Source organism: Corvus moneduloides, chromosome 5 (assembly GCF_009650955.1).
Source record: "Corvus moneduloides isolate bCorMon1 chromosome 5, bCorMon1.pri, whole genome shotgun sequence".
In the NCBI taxonomy this organism is placed as follows: domain Eukaryota; kingdom Metazoa; phylum Chordata; class Aves; order Passeriformes; family Corvidae; genus Corvus; species Corvus moneduloides.
Window position 1 is genome coordinate 55,082,032 of NC_045480.1, and position 15,074 is coordinate 55,097,105.

Here is a 15,074-nt window from a genome sequence, read left to right on the forward strand (position 1 = left end):
TGTTTTTAAACAGCTTCTAAATATTTCCAGCAACTGAAATGACTTTAGGAGGAAGAAGACATAGATACAATCTTTCTAATATATGTGTAATGGAAATGTTCACCTGTCTGGGAAGTGCTCTTATATCTGCTACAGATATCTTTTAAGAGCCTTAATAAGTCAGGAGATTGTACACTCTTCATAGAAAGACATTTATCTCTAATTAGTATCAGTAGTGGTGATGAGATGGTATTCTCAGGTTGCTCCCTTTGAAATTACTAAAATCTAGGTACGTTCCTCTCTTCACACTTTGTTATTAAAAATAGCACCTATTTTGAAACTCAGTGCTTTATTTCTTTCCTTGCCTTAAAATATCACCTTTAAATACTATGTTGGCAATTTACAAGGAGTTTTATCAACTGGTACAGTTGGCCACTGATCAGTCTTTGTTTGTGAGGTGCAGACTATTTAGATCCTGGCAGGAAATCTGTCAATGGACCGTGGAGAAATATTTAAGTCCTCCCAACTTGGAAGCAGCTTAAAAGATATTGAACGGTGAATTAGCATTTTTCCATGTACACCTCTCACAATAAACACATTTGTAATCAGATTTAGTGTCAAGCTGCAGAGTTATTAGTGCTTGGCAAGCTGTCACCTAGTGTTTCATTTTGTTATAATGTTTCAAAAAGGCCATTTATTGAAATGAACAGGAAATACACACCTTACACAAATACAATGCAGAACACTCTTTACAAATACCAGTGTATTCATCACCCAGATTTTTAGAACTGTAGAACAGCCCAGGTTGAAAGGGACCTCAAAAGGATCATCTGATCCAACCTTTTGTGGGAAAGGAAGCCTAGATGAGATTATTTAGCACCCTGTTCAGTTGCAGGGATTGATGGAATTGAATCCAGATAAAAACGTTTATTCATATGATTTGTCTACTGGGCAACTTTTTTCCCTCTTAATGAAAGTTATTTGTTTTTCTCTCCTCAAAAGGGAAAAAATGCACCAAACACATCATTAGCTTTCTGCAGATGAAAAAAAATAAATGTGCCTTAGTGGCATGTGCTAAGGATACTGAAGCGTTGGGCCGTGCTTCTGGATTCACAAAGAAAATAGGTCCAGAAATACTGCTTAATTTCTTTTAGCCCGTTTTCTTCATGTATCAGAATATGCAGACTGTTTACTAGGTTTTTCAGAATACTTGCAGAGGGAAAATCTGCATGCTGACTGCCCACTGGACTATATCTGACAGAAGTATGCCTAAGCTGTTCTTAACAAATCCAAATAGTTTATGTAGTAACGTAATCCTTTCTATTCAGCTAGCTCTGTGTTTGTTGGTGGGTTTATACATATCACACTACATGTTTATGTACATGCATTACGCTTCCTTTTCCCTGCTGCCCTCTGTGAGGCATTACAGCTAATTTATTTTGGAGTGACAGAAGCGCTCGTCTCGTCAGGCACTGTCGCAGACACGCGCACTGTGTCTCTGGATTGTGGGAATGGCAGGCATTTCTGTGTAAACGCACACGACGTGTGGTATGTGCAGGGGGGAACAGTGCTGAGACAAACAGCACTTGCTTCTAGGTAGTACTAGTTGATGAATCATTTACTTGACAGAATTCTGCCTTTTTTGTTTTTTTTATTCAGAAGTCACTGGATGCTTGTGTGAATTTTTTGGCGTTTTCCCAGAGTCCACACTGCTTCCAGCTGAGATGCCAAACCCTACTGCCGTTTGGATTTGTGCAACACCGCTTTAATACCCAGAGCTCCTCCATAAATAGTTCTGCTCTCCCCACGCCCAGCTAGAAAACAACCACAGGAAATCAGGGAATGTGCAGCCAGCACAGCTTAGCTGGCACTAATTGACCTGAGCCAGCACAGCCTGCATGAGAGCATTCATGTATGTAGCCTGCACTGCTGGCTGGCTGCGGCTGCTGCTGCTGCCTCGGGAGCTCTGGTGCCTGCTTTTTAGAAGGCACCATATTGCTACAGCCTCGCAGCAGCAGCAGCAGCATTTTTGTTGTTGCTCGAAGGAGTTGCGCTCCTGTAGGAAGTGTACGCAGCCACCCCCTCCCTCTCCCTTTCTCTCTGCCTCCCTGCTTCCCTCCCTCCCATTTCATCCAAATCCACTACTGGAGGCTTTCTCAGCTGCATGCAGTTGTCAAGGCAGGCAGTCTCAGGAACTTGTGGTAGCTTTCTAAAGAAGGAAAAATTCAAGGAAGGCAGATGGACGGATGTTTTTACTGGTGTGAGTGAGCAATTAGTACATAGGGGTCACCAAGCAAGGGGTTTGGATTTGGAGCTGGAAACTCCAGGGTCTGTCTGGATCTTTTTAGCTAAAGGCATGAGCTTACTGCTGCTGTGACTGCAGGGTTTTTTGTTTCCCCCTCTGCATCCTGAAACGTTCTGGTTTTTTTCCTTTCTCATTTCTTTGGGTCTATGGGAACATAGCTGACTTCAAGTATGAAGATTCAAGAACATCCAAGCATGCCTGAAAACAAGTTGCAAAGAAATCAAGATGCTGATGATCAGGAAAACAGCTTTGTATCTGAAGTGCCTCGGCTGGATTTAACGTCATTGTGTGGTGACAACAACTGGGAAGGTAGGATTGTGTGATGGCTGGTTGTGTGAGTGAAATGAGAGAGGGAAACCTGAGTGGGCTGGGTGGATCTTTATGTGTACATGTTCTCTTGCTAAAAACAATAGAAAAGCAACTTTGTCCTGAATATAGAACTGGAAGTTTGGAGAAACTGGAAGCAAATACTGAATGGTACTGGCTCTAATTGTCACTTAGAGGGGGAAAATTAAATGTTTTATTCTTGAAGTTATTTCATGTTCTGTTTAGTGCTGTTAAGTCCCTAAATGTTTCAAGATACCTTATTTCTTAGTGGCAGGTCATTGAGTAATTAAGCTAGACTGCCCTACACTTCAAAGCAACTGAGTATTTCACAGTCTAAAAAATAATTTTTCTTCTTCAATCACTATTTGGAAATAATGATTCAGACCCGAAAAGCACAGCTGGTAAAAAATGCTGTCTTATCTGTTACTTCATCTTACAAACAACTTTTCTTTTCGTGTATGCTGTGAAGGAATTCTGATCACCAGCTCAAATGGCAATGTTAAATTGACTGTATGTCATTTAAATTGCTTTGATCGTATTTCTTAGCTCTCCTCTCCAGAATGCATGCTTGGTTGGCTATTTGTACTTGTGTAAGAGTGGGAATCTGGGCAAACTCTGTGGGTGCCATGAGCCTTAATTTCATTTGAAATTGAGATGAGATGAAGGTGTCCAGCAGTTTTGGGACCAAACCCTTTTCTAGTTACAGGGTACGTGTCTGTGTACAAGCCATAATTCTGTTAGTTTATGCACTAGGAGTGAAAGATGGGTTTTGACAGGGAAGAAGCAGGAAAACACAAGTGTGGTGTTTTAATGAAACAGGAGAGGGAAAATGTGCAACTAATCACTGCTCTAAAATAACAGTTTCTGAGGAACACTGAGAAGGGAAGTTCTCTGTTCCTGCCTCCACAGCGTAGATGATCCAGTGTTTTGCCTTTCCCTCTAGGAGGGGAGTAGTTACGACACTTCAGGCGTGAGTAAAGAAAACCCGCAGCCATGGCTGCCTTTGATTCAGCCATGCAAGCAGTCACCATGCACAGGAGGGAATTTTTCCATTTGCTTGCTAGGTGGGGATTCCCTGGGTTGAATCACCACACATGCAGCATGGCTGATCAAAGCGCCACAGAAGGGCTCCCAGGTGGCCCTGGCTGCTGGATGTTTGCTGAGGTGCCAATTAGCAGAGCCCTGCAGGCTCTCAAGCTAGGTTGAGCATGTCTGTGTTCTCAGAGGTGATGCGTGGCTTCAGCCCTCCTGTGAACCTTTGGAAATAATGACTCCTTTTTTTTCCTTCCTGCATTACTAATAGGAGTCATATGAAGGCATGAAGGGGAGAACACAGCTCCTTTCTGTCTGCCAGAGGCTTTCCCGTTGCATGAACTAAGTTGCTTCTTCGGTACAGCTCCCTCTTAGTAGGCATGCTCTTACGTTTGGATTCTAGCTTTCTTGCCCTGCAAATATGAGACAGGATTATGGGCACATGTGACTGTGCTTCTCTCTGATTCCTCCTTCCTCCCTTCTGTTCACGTGTATTTCACAGGAGGAGGAGGTGGGCAGTTGCAAAAGAATCAGCTGTCTGGGGGTGAGAGAGACATCATCTTCTGAAGTGCGTGCTTTCCAGAATCACCATTTTGTTGGTGTGGGTTAACAGCAGCAAAATGGTGCCTTCTGTGTCTCAGCAAGGAGAGACTGAGTCTTTCCTGGCTGTGGATGTAGAATCAAGCTTGCAGCAGCCAGGAAGAGGAATATCTTAACATCCACTCTCAGACTGCTTTTGTAGCTAACAGCAGGGTCTGTTGTTGAGACTGGCTCTGCAGGGCAGGGTTGTGCCATCCATCCACACCTCTAGCAGCCAGGACATCCTCCCTTTCTCTGCCAGCCAACCTGAGTCACTCAAACCTTCACACATCTCTGCAGGATCCATGCCACAGCTCTGGTTGCATCTCCAGCGAAAAGGAGAAAGGGCTGTGCCTTCAAATGCCCTAGCACTGAGGTGTTCATTGCTTTGCTCTAGCAAATTTGGTGAGTCCGTCTCTTGGGAAATTACCCACTCTTTCAGGACATAGTTGAGCTGATGTTTGGGGTCAAGGTCCTCTATATCATACTGCAGGAAATACAGAGCCTCTAGTGACCAGGGCAGCTGCTGGGACTTTCACAAGTGACGTGTGAGAACAATTACAGGTTGAGGATTTGCCTTGAGCTGTAGCTGTCACTGCCTCCAGTCAAATGCTAGGAAAGAGCCTTGAACAATGGGCACAAAATTACACAAGACAACCTTGTCCATTGACTGGCTTTTATTTGTCACTCAGGCAGGCTCTCTATTGTTTAAAGAGCAGAGCTGCCTTAAAAACCCTCGTTCAGGGACACAGAATTTAGATAACTGCTGCCAGGTACGCTTGCAGGGCCCTATGCCTTTTATGTTACGTTAGCAGTAATTTCTACCAGATATTTTTTTCCCATCATGTTCACCTCATAGTCAAATCTGTACACAAGAGGAGAGGTTTGCTGTACTTCTTCAGGCTGTGTTCCCTTTACCTGAAGCTCAGCACAGAGAGGACAGAGGCATTTTCTCCCTGCTCCCTGCAATACATAGCCTCACACTTTGCCATGTGCTCGCCCTCTGCATCCCCCTCACCTGCTAAGTATAGAGGCGTGTGTAGGAATCATCAGGCTACTGACGCAGTACTCAGGGCATGAGCAGTGCCCCAGCAAAATTCAAGTGCTGAACTCCTTGCCTCGGTGTATTTCCCATGGTCTAGGAGTATTTTCCTGGCGTGCGTTTGGCAGGTGTGAATCAGGGAGTCTTATTATCACACTGGGTGTGGACTGAGCTGTCCCTGTGGGATGTCACGTCTGACTGCTGGGTTTGCCTGCTCAGCTGGTCAGTGAGTGCCAGCTGAGATGGCTTTGGGAGCAGGCTGTTCAGAGCTGCTTCCACAGCTAAGGTTTCTAATTGTTGGGGATTACATTTGAATCGGGTGCAGTGACTGAGGAGAGCAGAGTGTTCTGTCACAGTCCAGCACTGTTGTGCAGATTTCTCACCAAATGTTTCTAATTCAAGCCCAGAACTTGCTATCCTGTCCTCAAGGCAAATCTGGAAGTATGTTGCTCTCCATAGCAGCGGCTGGCCCTGTCAGCAGATCGGGCTGAGCAGGCAGTTCAGTAAATCAATATGATGTGTGATTGCTGCTGATGTCACCCGATTACTGACACTTTAAAAAAGTTCTGTAGCTGAGATTTCAAGCAGAGTTTGCAGTAACAAGCACTTATGAAACAATCAGCAGGCATTTTTCTTCAAGCTTAAAAAAAAAAAAAGCAGAAGTTAAAAACAATTTCAGTTCAAGCACTTGAGACCCTGAGGGTCAAGCTGATCTACAAAAGGTTTTGACACTGACTTAAATGATACTTTCCCATGGGAAAAAAACCCAAAGTAATGCAGAAAAATCCATATAGTATAGCAGAAGGGAAGCTGAATTTAGTTTTCCTTTTTTCAACACTGTGGACTTAGATTGATCAGTGTATTTGTGTGCAACACTCTTTAGCCTAAGAAATCAAAAGGTGATGAAGCACATTCTATTTTTATTACTAAGTATAGGAAAAAAATTGCATTGTTTACTGAATAGCATCAAAATATTAAAATTATATTTTTATTGTTATGACATGCTATAAACAAAATACAAAGTTTGCTAGCTGAGAGATGTGTCATCTAAGTGAAAAGGCGTGGTGGCACTGTATTTGGGCTATTCTTTTGATCTGTGTAGGAAGAATGCCTCCTGATGTATTCAAACAAGGATATTTTCATGAAGTTATTTATAAGATGAAGAAAATAGGTTGTTACTGAGCTAGTGAATGCTTTGGATGAGGTTTTAAATTACTTTATTCATTCCATTATGAGAGGTCTTTCTGGAGTCTTTCAAGTGGCATTTGATATAGCACCTCAGGTGTTGTAATGAGTTTAGACTTTCTAATCCCTCTGGACCTACTTCAATTTACAGTAGCTAAGATTTGGCCTCGATTGTTTGACAGATGGGTGTGTGTAAAAGCAGTGTTAGCAGCATGTATGAGCTGTGTGGCTGCAGACAGGGAAACAGGAGATGCCTGTGGCGTTTTGCTGGCTGCACCTCAAATGGTATTTGTGTGTAGACACCACTCTGTTGGCCCTCCAGCCCCCAGTAACCCTGGCAAATAAACAGTGTAGTGATAAAAAGAAGTCAGGTTTTGTCAGTGAGATGGCTTGGAGCTCACCAATAATACACCAGTTTGGTAGAATAAATCTTTCTTCTTGTGTGAAGCACTTAATGGTTCAGGTTTATTAAAATCTCGAGCCCTCCATGCAGCAGGTTGGCAGAGAGGCTGGATTGCCACAGGCAATGCTCCGTGTGCCTGCGGAGCTCTGCAGAGCCACGCTTGGCAGATGGCTGACAGCTTTGCTGAAAGATGAGCTGGTTGTGGGATTTTGAGAGGGAGCGTAGCCCTTCTGAAGGACTGCAGGCTCGATACCAGCACACAGTTCACTGCTTCTGCACCGGCTTAGAGACAGCATACCTGAGAGAAATGCCTAGAGAGTCTGACCAAGACATTAAAAATTCTTTCACCCTTTCTCTGCGCTGGTACTGCCATGGTGGATAAACATTCCGCACACCACCACACCACCACCGCCCCCCCCCCCCGCACTTTTTTTTTTTTTATTAAAAGTTGCCATTCTGGAAAATGGGGGAAGGAAATAGTACATGGAAAAAATGTGGAGATTAGTAGAAAACTGAGAGTTTTGTCTGAGCAGGGGAGATCTGTTCAGGACAGAAGAGGAGTACGTGTAACTGCTCTGTCAAGTGAGTGGCAAAGAAAAGGTGAAATGTTTACATTCTTTACTGAGATTTTATTCTTCAGTTAGGAGAAGGGGGAAAGGGTGACAACATCAATCATTATGGTGGATGCTTTAAAACTGGACTTCATAGCAGATACTTCAAAACTGAACCATTCAGTCCAGGAGTTCAGCAGTATTCAGAAAAAGCTCAGTGCTTTGATACCTATCTTGGCTAGATGAATAACAAAAGATATTGTGCATCCTGTTAAAGATGAATTAATTGATTGTGCACTGTCAGAAAAAGCAGCAAATTACCAGCAGGTTCCTGTGCATTTGTGTGATCCAGCAATTCCAGTGCTTCCAGCTGAAGTGCCTGGCACCTGGCCACCAGGAGAGAGAAGGCAGTTGGACTGCAGCTCTGGTCCACTTAATGATCTGATGTAGATAAAATCCATAATTGTACATATCTAAATATGTTCCTTGATGAAGTGCTGTGTTGGTCTCAGGGGTCTAGCCATTTTGTGTCTAGATGAGGTTTTGTCTTCTAAATATGTATGGTCAGCAAGGGAAACAAAATTACCCGTAGAGACAGGACTTCCAGGAGCAAGGGTTAAAGAAAGATGATTTTCTGTAGCAGCCATTTCTTCCATCAAGTCTAAAATTTGATTTTTCCTTTTAGGACTTTTTTTCCCCCTCTCCTTTGTAACACTTTCTCCTTTGAAATGGGAGTTTCTGTTTTGGGGGAGTGTTTTGAAATCAACAAAATAGAAAGTAGACATACCTCAGTCTCAGGTTACATAAAGTGCTTTGCTGCCTTTTGGGGTTTGATCAGAGACTCTTTGAGCCATTGCAATTCCCTGAATGTCGCGTGCTATCTGGTTTTAAATCCACCTTGGACAAAGTCACATGCATCATGCATGATTAATAATGGCTTTGTTAGCTGATGTGGTAGAAGCTTAATTTAGTTACTGCTAAATATGCCTGGTTTTTTCTAAGTTTATTCCATCTATGTAAATCCCATGGAGGTGTTATTTAACAATTTCCAAGAGGAAATTCTGTTGGAGGGTGAGAGGTATTCAATTAGAAGTGAGAGATGTCTAGAAGAATTTCATGCATCGTTTAACTCTCATTCCTGCCAGTCAAATATATTTATTTTTTCCCTTTTGTATTGCCCTTTATTTTGCTACAAAAGATCTTGTGAGACCCTTCCTAAAATCATGAGAGGGAAATGGATGCAAAATATTTCAGGTATTAGAAAGTGCCATGGTTGAACAGAGCTTAGAAAACCTCTTTTTTCAGAAATTAACTGCAGGAAGTACAGGCTACATAAGCTTTCCAAAACATGGCAAAACAGCCTACATACACTTTTGGGACTTGCACACCCCATGGAAGTAGCCTCTGTGAGGCAGGTTTGTTTGTGCTTCTCTTACCACAACACCTTTGAGGGGCAGTTATGCAAAAAGCTTGTGCAAAAACCTCCTGTCATCCTGTTCAGGGTAGCACATCAGTGTACATGCAGCACCAGCCTCTGTGCAGAGGCGTGCCATTTGTATCCATGTGCTAAGGAAGAAGGGACAAGGAAGGGAGCATCTTTTGAAGATGTGTACAGGCAAAACAGCACTGAGCCTGTCCCTGCTGCATTGGCAGTGATCTTGCACTGCTCAAATTGTACAGAGGGGGAATATTAAACAGCACAGAGGTTCTGCAGGGGAATCCTCGTGCAATCCACTCTGAACTGTGAAAATGTTAACCTTGTTTAGCAAAAGGAAACACTGCTTTTGATTCATAAACTGGTAACTTCAAAAGCCCCTTCTCTTTGTGAATGAAGACCAGACACACTAGGCACAGGAAACAATTAGTCTGTAGCTCTGTGGCTGGTCTGGGAGCTTTCTGTAAGGTTTTTGTTTTGTTACTTGACTCTAGAACTGTTTGTTAGATTTGTAAGTTCAAAGCCTGCCTCTTAGCTCCACAGGATTAGACAGTTTAAGTAGGAGCATGCAAATCAGCTTAGTAAACTATCTGAACACAAAATGTTGGACTCCTTATGGCATCTGGAGGGAGTAATCACAAGATTGAGGCAGTTGCTTTCTGTGGGCTCTATTATGCTAATCAGCAATGCTAAATTGGGTTTCTCTTTCTCTCCCACTCCACCACCTCCTTGTATAACATTGCTTTTACTTTTAGCTGGTTAGGTTGTCCAGGGGGCTGAAGATTTCCTCACTTTTCTACCATGCTGTAAGCAGCGGGATTGCATGAGAAAGGGAGAAGGAGAAACTCAGATCATATTACTGTAATTGTTAATATGTGGGCTAAGCACACTGTGGAACAGGTGGTAACGTGAGACACCTTTTGCTTGCAGGTTAGAAGAACCTATGCTTACTCCTAGGCTTTGAATTTCCAGTAGCAGGCAACAGGGTTGCATTGGAGTGCTGGGGCCTACAGGAGAACCATTTAATTTGGTTACAGCACTTGTACATCCTGAAACTGAAAAAAATTCCTTCTGGAATCCGATTGCCTACTCTATGCACCATGTGCAATAATACTCTCTGTCCAGTATAACCTTTTCCTCAATGGTGCTGGCTGGTGATTGCCTCATTTGGTGTCAGTCCATGGTAGTTCCTGGCCAGCTTTTGGGCAGTTTTCTGTTGCACCTAAGAGATGAGTTATATTTGTGTTACCTGTTGTGGGCAGGCTTTGTAATGCTTTGCTCACAGGGCAGATGCGAGTAGTGACCAGAGAATGCCTGGTGACCAGAGTCTCGGTCCGGGACGAGCGGGTCAAGGTTCATTAGAAAGTTACCTGGAGTCTGTCTTGTGTGTAAAACAAACCCGATAAAACCAGCCTTTGTCTTACTGTTCCCAGAGCCCATCCCTGCTCTCTCCTCATGGCAGCGAGACAGCTTAGACTCAGATGAGGCTCGCCTTTCCCCGCAGGCCGGGCGCTTGATTCGCCAGCTTCTGGATGAGGACAGCGATCCAATGCTGTCCCCTCGCTTCTATGCCTATGGGCAGAGCCAGCAGTACCTGGATGATACGGAAGTGCCTCCTTCTCCTCCCAATTCTCATTCCTTCATGAGGTGGGTTGTGACTTGCCAGTGCTGACTTTCACATCCAGCTGCAAAGGGTTTGCACAGTTGCATCAGGCAGCATCTCTGTGGATCAGCTGTGCTGCGTTGGGTTTCTGTCCCTATTCACACGAAACTGATATTTTTGTAGAAGTTCTTTGTAGTTAATAATTTCTGGGTTTGTGCATTGATATCTAGAGACTTGCTGTTGCTGAAAGAGGCTGTTAGAGCATCTTTTGCTCTCTGTCACTGCACAGTAGCAACATAGCATTCTCACTTTTGTGGGCTTTGCCTTTATTTACACAAAGTTGAAGTGGCCCTCTCTACATTAACATGTACTGTGGCTGTTTGGATAAGCTCTTCCTGCAATCTCTGCTCTTCGTAGGAGACGGAGTTCGTCTTTAGGATCTTATGAAGATGACAGAGAAGACCTTACCCCTGCACAACTCACCCGGAGGATTCAGGGGCTGAAGAAAAAGATCAGGAGATTTGAGGACAAATTTGAAGAGGAGAGGAAATACAGAGTGAGTCTCTAGGAGTTAAGCATTTATGTGGAGATGTATGTATTAGCAGCAAAGGGAAGGGACACCAGGGAAGTGGGTCAAGCATACAGAAGGACACCAGGGAAATATGCCAAACATACAGAGGGCTTGAAAGCTTTTATAAGGAGGAAAGGGGGGAAAAAAAAGGAACAAAAAAGCCGCTGCCCTTTCCCAAAAGTGTGTATCCAAGCAAATGACCTTTCCAGGCATTATGCACTATCCATGCAGCTCAAGAGAGGGAGGCTAATGAACTTGTAGGATTTCAACCACTGCTTAAGACAGTGTGTAGAAATAGCTGTGTTGAATTTGTTTGTTTGTTTATTTAAGTTCAGCATATGGGAAGCACAGTTGCTCATCTCATTTGCATGATGATAATCCCAGGACACCTGTGCACTGCAGAGGGGAGAGAGCAGCTGCCATTCATTCCTGAGCAAGGAACCACAGTAAAGTGCTGCTGAGCAGCAGCAGTGTGCTGAACTCTTAATTGTTCCTGACATGCCCTTCTGATGCACAAAAAGCTTTGTAAGGAGCTATAAAGCTTTGCATGTGTGCATCTTTGGCTATCTAAATGGCAAAGAGTTGTACTGTAAAGGTCCTGCCTGCGATAGAAGAGGCTGAAAGAAATGCCCAGAGCTTGCTGTAGCCTGGCATTTGGGTTACTTTGATGTGTTTGGATGTAAGGCAGCCTTTGGTGTGGATACATGTGTTTTAACACTTTTCCAACTGTTGATGCCAGGTTTCCTCTATTTTGGAGGTGCCCTCTTGTTAGGAAACAATAGACACAAGGATTCCAATGTGCATCCGGCCCTCTGAGTCACGTCTACAACTTAATCACTGCCATCAAATGTTTTGTGTTTTCTAAAAAGAAAATCCATCTCATGATGCCCCTAGCACACACTGCTGTGACAGGCAGGCGCAGTTTAAGCAAGGTCTGAAATGGGCTGGTCAGAGGTGTGCAGCTGCCAGTCAGAAGCCAGTGCCTGTGCTCTGTGCTGGGTCCAAATTCCAGTGTACCCCTTTGTGCCACACACTTGTTTCAGTGAATGTCTTCTAGTGGTTTAACACAGATTCAGCATGGCTTTTCTTTCCTCCCAGCCCTCCCACAGCGACAAAGCAGCCAACCCTGAAGTGCTCAAATGGACAAATGATTTGGCCAAATTCCGAAAGCAGCTTAAAGGTGAGCAGCCGCCACTGGTGCACCTTTGGAGGGGGGCAGCTTGACTATGCCTCATTTGGATTTGATGTGAGGCAGTGATCCTGTCACTGTCACATTTTAAAAATGAAAAATTGCTCATCTTTACCCGAATTTCCCTGTTCAGAGACAAAACTGAAGATATCAGAGGAAGACCTTGGCCCTGTTGTGCGTCAGCGCAGCAACACACTCCCCAAGAGCTTCGGCTCTCAGCTGGAGAAGGAGGATGACAAGAAGCAAGAGCTGTCAGATAAATCTGCCAAGCCTGCTGTGGAAGTGACCCTTGACTCCATCCAGAAGAAGCTTCAAGAGAAACGAGCAGAGACAAATCGACCTGAAGACATTAAGGTACAATGTAGACAGGTCAGATTTAGGCCTTTAAGTGCAAGTAGGTAACTTGTATCTACACAGTCACTTGTGATGAAAGCGCTGTGGTCTTCTACATTTTGTTAAAAAGTCTGCAGCCATTAGTCTGGGCTGACTTGCTTTAGTTCCTTGCTCTCTGTCCTTAGTATCTTGATTTTTTTTCCCCAGAGCTCAGTTTCTATTGTGTGTCATCTTGTGTTCTTTGTCTGACCCCTGTATATTCTAAGTAATGTTTCTGAATTACTGCAATTTTTTCCTGCCCTATGTTGGCTATTTCTGTTGTTGCATCCAAAGGCTTTTGGCAAATTCTGAGTCTTCCAGTGCTTCTGGAGATCGTGTCATCTGTTTACTCCTTGTTCACTCCAAAGTTGAATGTTATTCTCTCAGGGTACCCTTCAGAGTTTCACACTGAGCTCTGTTAGCTGCTGTCATCTCTGAGGGTTATCAGCAGGGAGGTCTTTGTGTCTGATGCCGTGAGCTCCTGAGGATTGGGCAGGTTTGTAAATGAAGTCCTTGAGTCTGCTAACATGTAAACTGTGCAGTGCTGTACATGAGTGAGGCAGACAGCATTATCTTTGTTTGCTAGATCTGCAGAAGAAAAACATACTATAGCATGTATTTTGACTATTTTCTCACTGTAGCAAGAACCTACAGCCTGGCCACTTATAGAGGGACTGTGATAGTATTTGGTACTGTGATAGGGAGAGAAGGCTTGGTATCAGGCAAATTCAGTGGGGGAATTTTGGCCAACTTAGTTAGAGAAGTCTTCTCTAACTGTCTCCCTTTTTTTGGCTTTGTCACCTCTTGTCTGCTACAGCTTTTCACTCCATAGCAGAATTGGCAGAAAGAGACAATCTAGCTGCACTTGAGTTCTTGGTAAAGTGTGTTTGTGACAGTCAAAGCAAAGGTGTCAAGCTTTACAGGAGGTACAGGAGTTTGTCTCATAGTTCGAGAAGAAGAAAGGACGTGTGTGTTCTGTTGTAGAATTTACACTTCAGATCTTAACTGAAGAAGAGCCACCATCATTAGAAGTTGCTTAGTGTTTTTTTCAAAGCACACTTAAAACCTATAAATCCCCCTTGGGTACATAAAATACTTTCATATGCAAAGTTTGTGTGTTCAATCTGCCTGCATTGTGCCTAGGGTTCTACTCACATTAACAGTCTTATTTGGCAATGTAGCTGGGAAAAGAGAACTGGAAGGTAGAGATGAATATTTAAAATGTAATGATGGTATGACATGACTTTGGTTATGCCACAGATCAGTATTTCTTGAGTCCAGGAATCTGACTTTTTTCCTTCCTTCCTTTCTCTCTCTCTCTGCCACTTTTCATAGGACATGACAAGAGATCAGATAGCAGCTGAAAAAGTGGCTCTTCAAAAAGCTTTGCTGTATTACGAAGGCATTCATGGCAGACCGGTATGTACTGCAGCATTTTTATTTTTTCTTCAAAGTACATCTTTCTGTGTCTTTGTGGTAGATGTTGGGGGCATCATTTACCCCTAATGCCCCTTTGATGTCAGGTCACTAGAGCTTCTTGCTCTCCAAACCACATGTGCACCCTCTAATCCACCTCCCTGATCCTTCACTTCTGCAGCTGCTGAGGAAGCCTGTTCCGGGCAGGGTGATGTCCTCACGCAGCACTGGGCTGGACAGACACCTGCAGGACAGAGCCTGCAGGCTGAATGGGCATTATTTTGGCGTTGTGCTCACCAGGTTCCACAGACAGCCAGTTTGTGGCCCAGTGAACAGTCTGCACAGAAATATTTGTGCATGGTCCGCCATCCAGCCAGGAAGTTTGTGGTTTTCTGGTATCAATGGCTAATTGGGAAGGCACCTGTATATAAATTGCTCCTTCTTAGAGGAGCTCCCTCATGTTTCACTCAGTGCCTTGCTTTTTGCACATCCTCTTGGGCCAGAGAATTCTGAAGAAGTTTGTCTCCTGAGCATCACAGCTTAAGTTGAAAGGAGATCTGAGTCTTCTCCTGAGAAACAGATGGGTTTTATCCATGTACCAGGAGAAGAGAACGGCATAAGGTTTCTTGTACATCACATCTTAACAAGGGCAGCTTACTTGTGAGGACAGAGAATTAAGTATTGTCTTCTGTTGATCCCTGCTGTGGCAGAAACACAGTAGCTTCCAGGCCATCAAGTTGGCTTTCTATGTGTCCCTTCTTCTCTTTCACTGATGACATTATAATCTTTGTTACCAGCTGTGTAGGTAAAGTAACTTAATTTCAGAGTGCTGCTGATCTTTTGAGCAGTGGCTTGGGAGCAGCAAATTACTGCTTATAAGGAGTACTTGATTAGTGCAGCTCACAAATCTGTCATTCTGCTGCTGCACGGGATTCCTGATCTTTTCCTTCTGAATTACTTCCTTCTTTATCCATTGTTTTCAAAAAGTCTGACTCATTTATTTAAATGCCTTCATGGATGCTAATATTGTACAGTCACAAACTGTACTAGCAGCTGAAAATGGCATAGTGACATGAGAGGACAGG

At 43.7% G+C, this 15,074-nt stretch overlaps 1 protein-coding gene across 6 annotated transcripts in view; it reads left to right on the forward strand.

The window, feature by feature from the left end:
• Positions 1-15,074, forward strand: part of FAM13A (family with sequence similarity 13 member A) — a 131,661-nt gene that overhangs the window by 101,338 nt on the left and 15,249 nt on the right. For all 6 annotated transcript variants that reach the window (XM_032109717.1, XM_032109718.1, XM_032109719.1 and 3 more), the window contains 6 exons: positions 2,443-2,593; positions 10,272-10,485; positions 10,859-10,997; positions 12,111-12,192; positions 12,335-12,555; positions 13,909-13,992. In XM_032109717.1, coding sequence (XP_031965608.1) covers positions 2,443-2,593; positions 10,272-10,485; positions 10,859-10,997; positions 12,111-12,192; positions 12,335-12,555; positions 13,909-13,992 — 891 coding nt within the window. The remainder of the gene's footprint in view (positions 1-2,442; positions 2,594-10,271; positions 10,486-10,858; positions 10,998-12,110; positions 12,193-12,334; positions 12,556-13,908; positions 13,993-15,074) is intronic.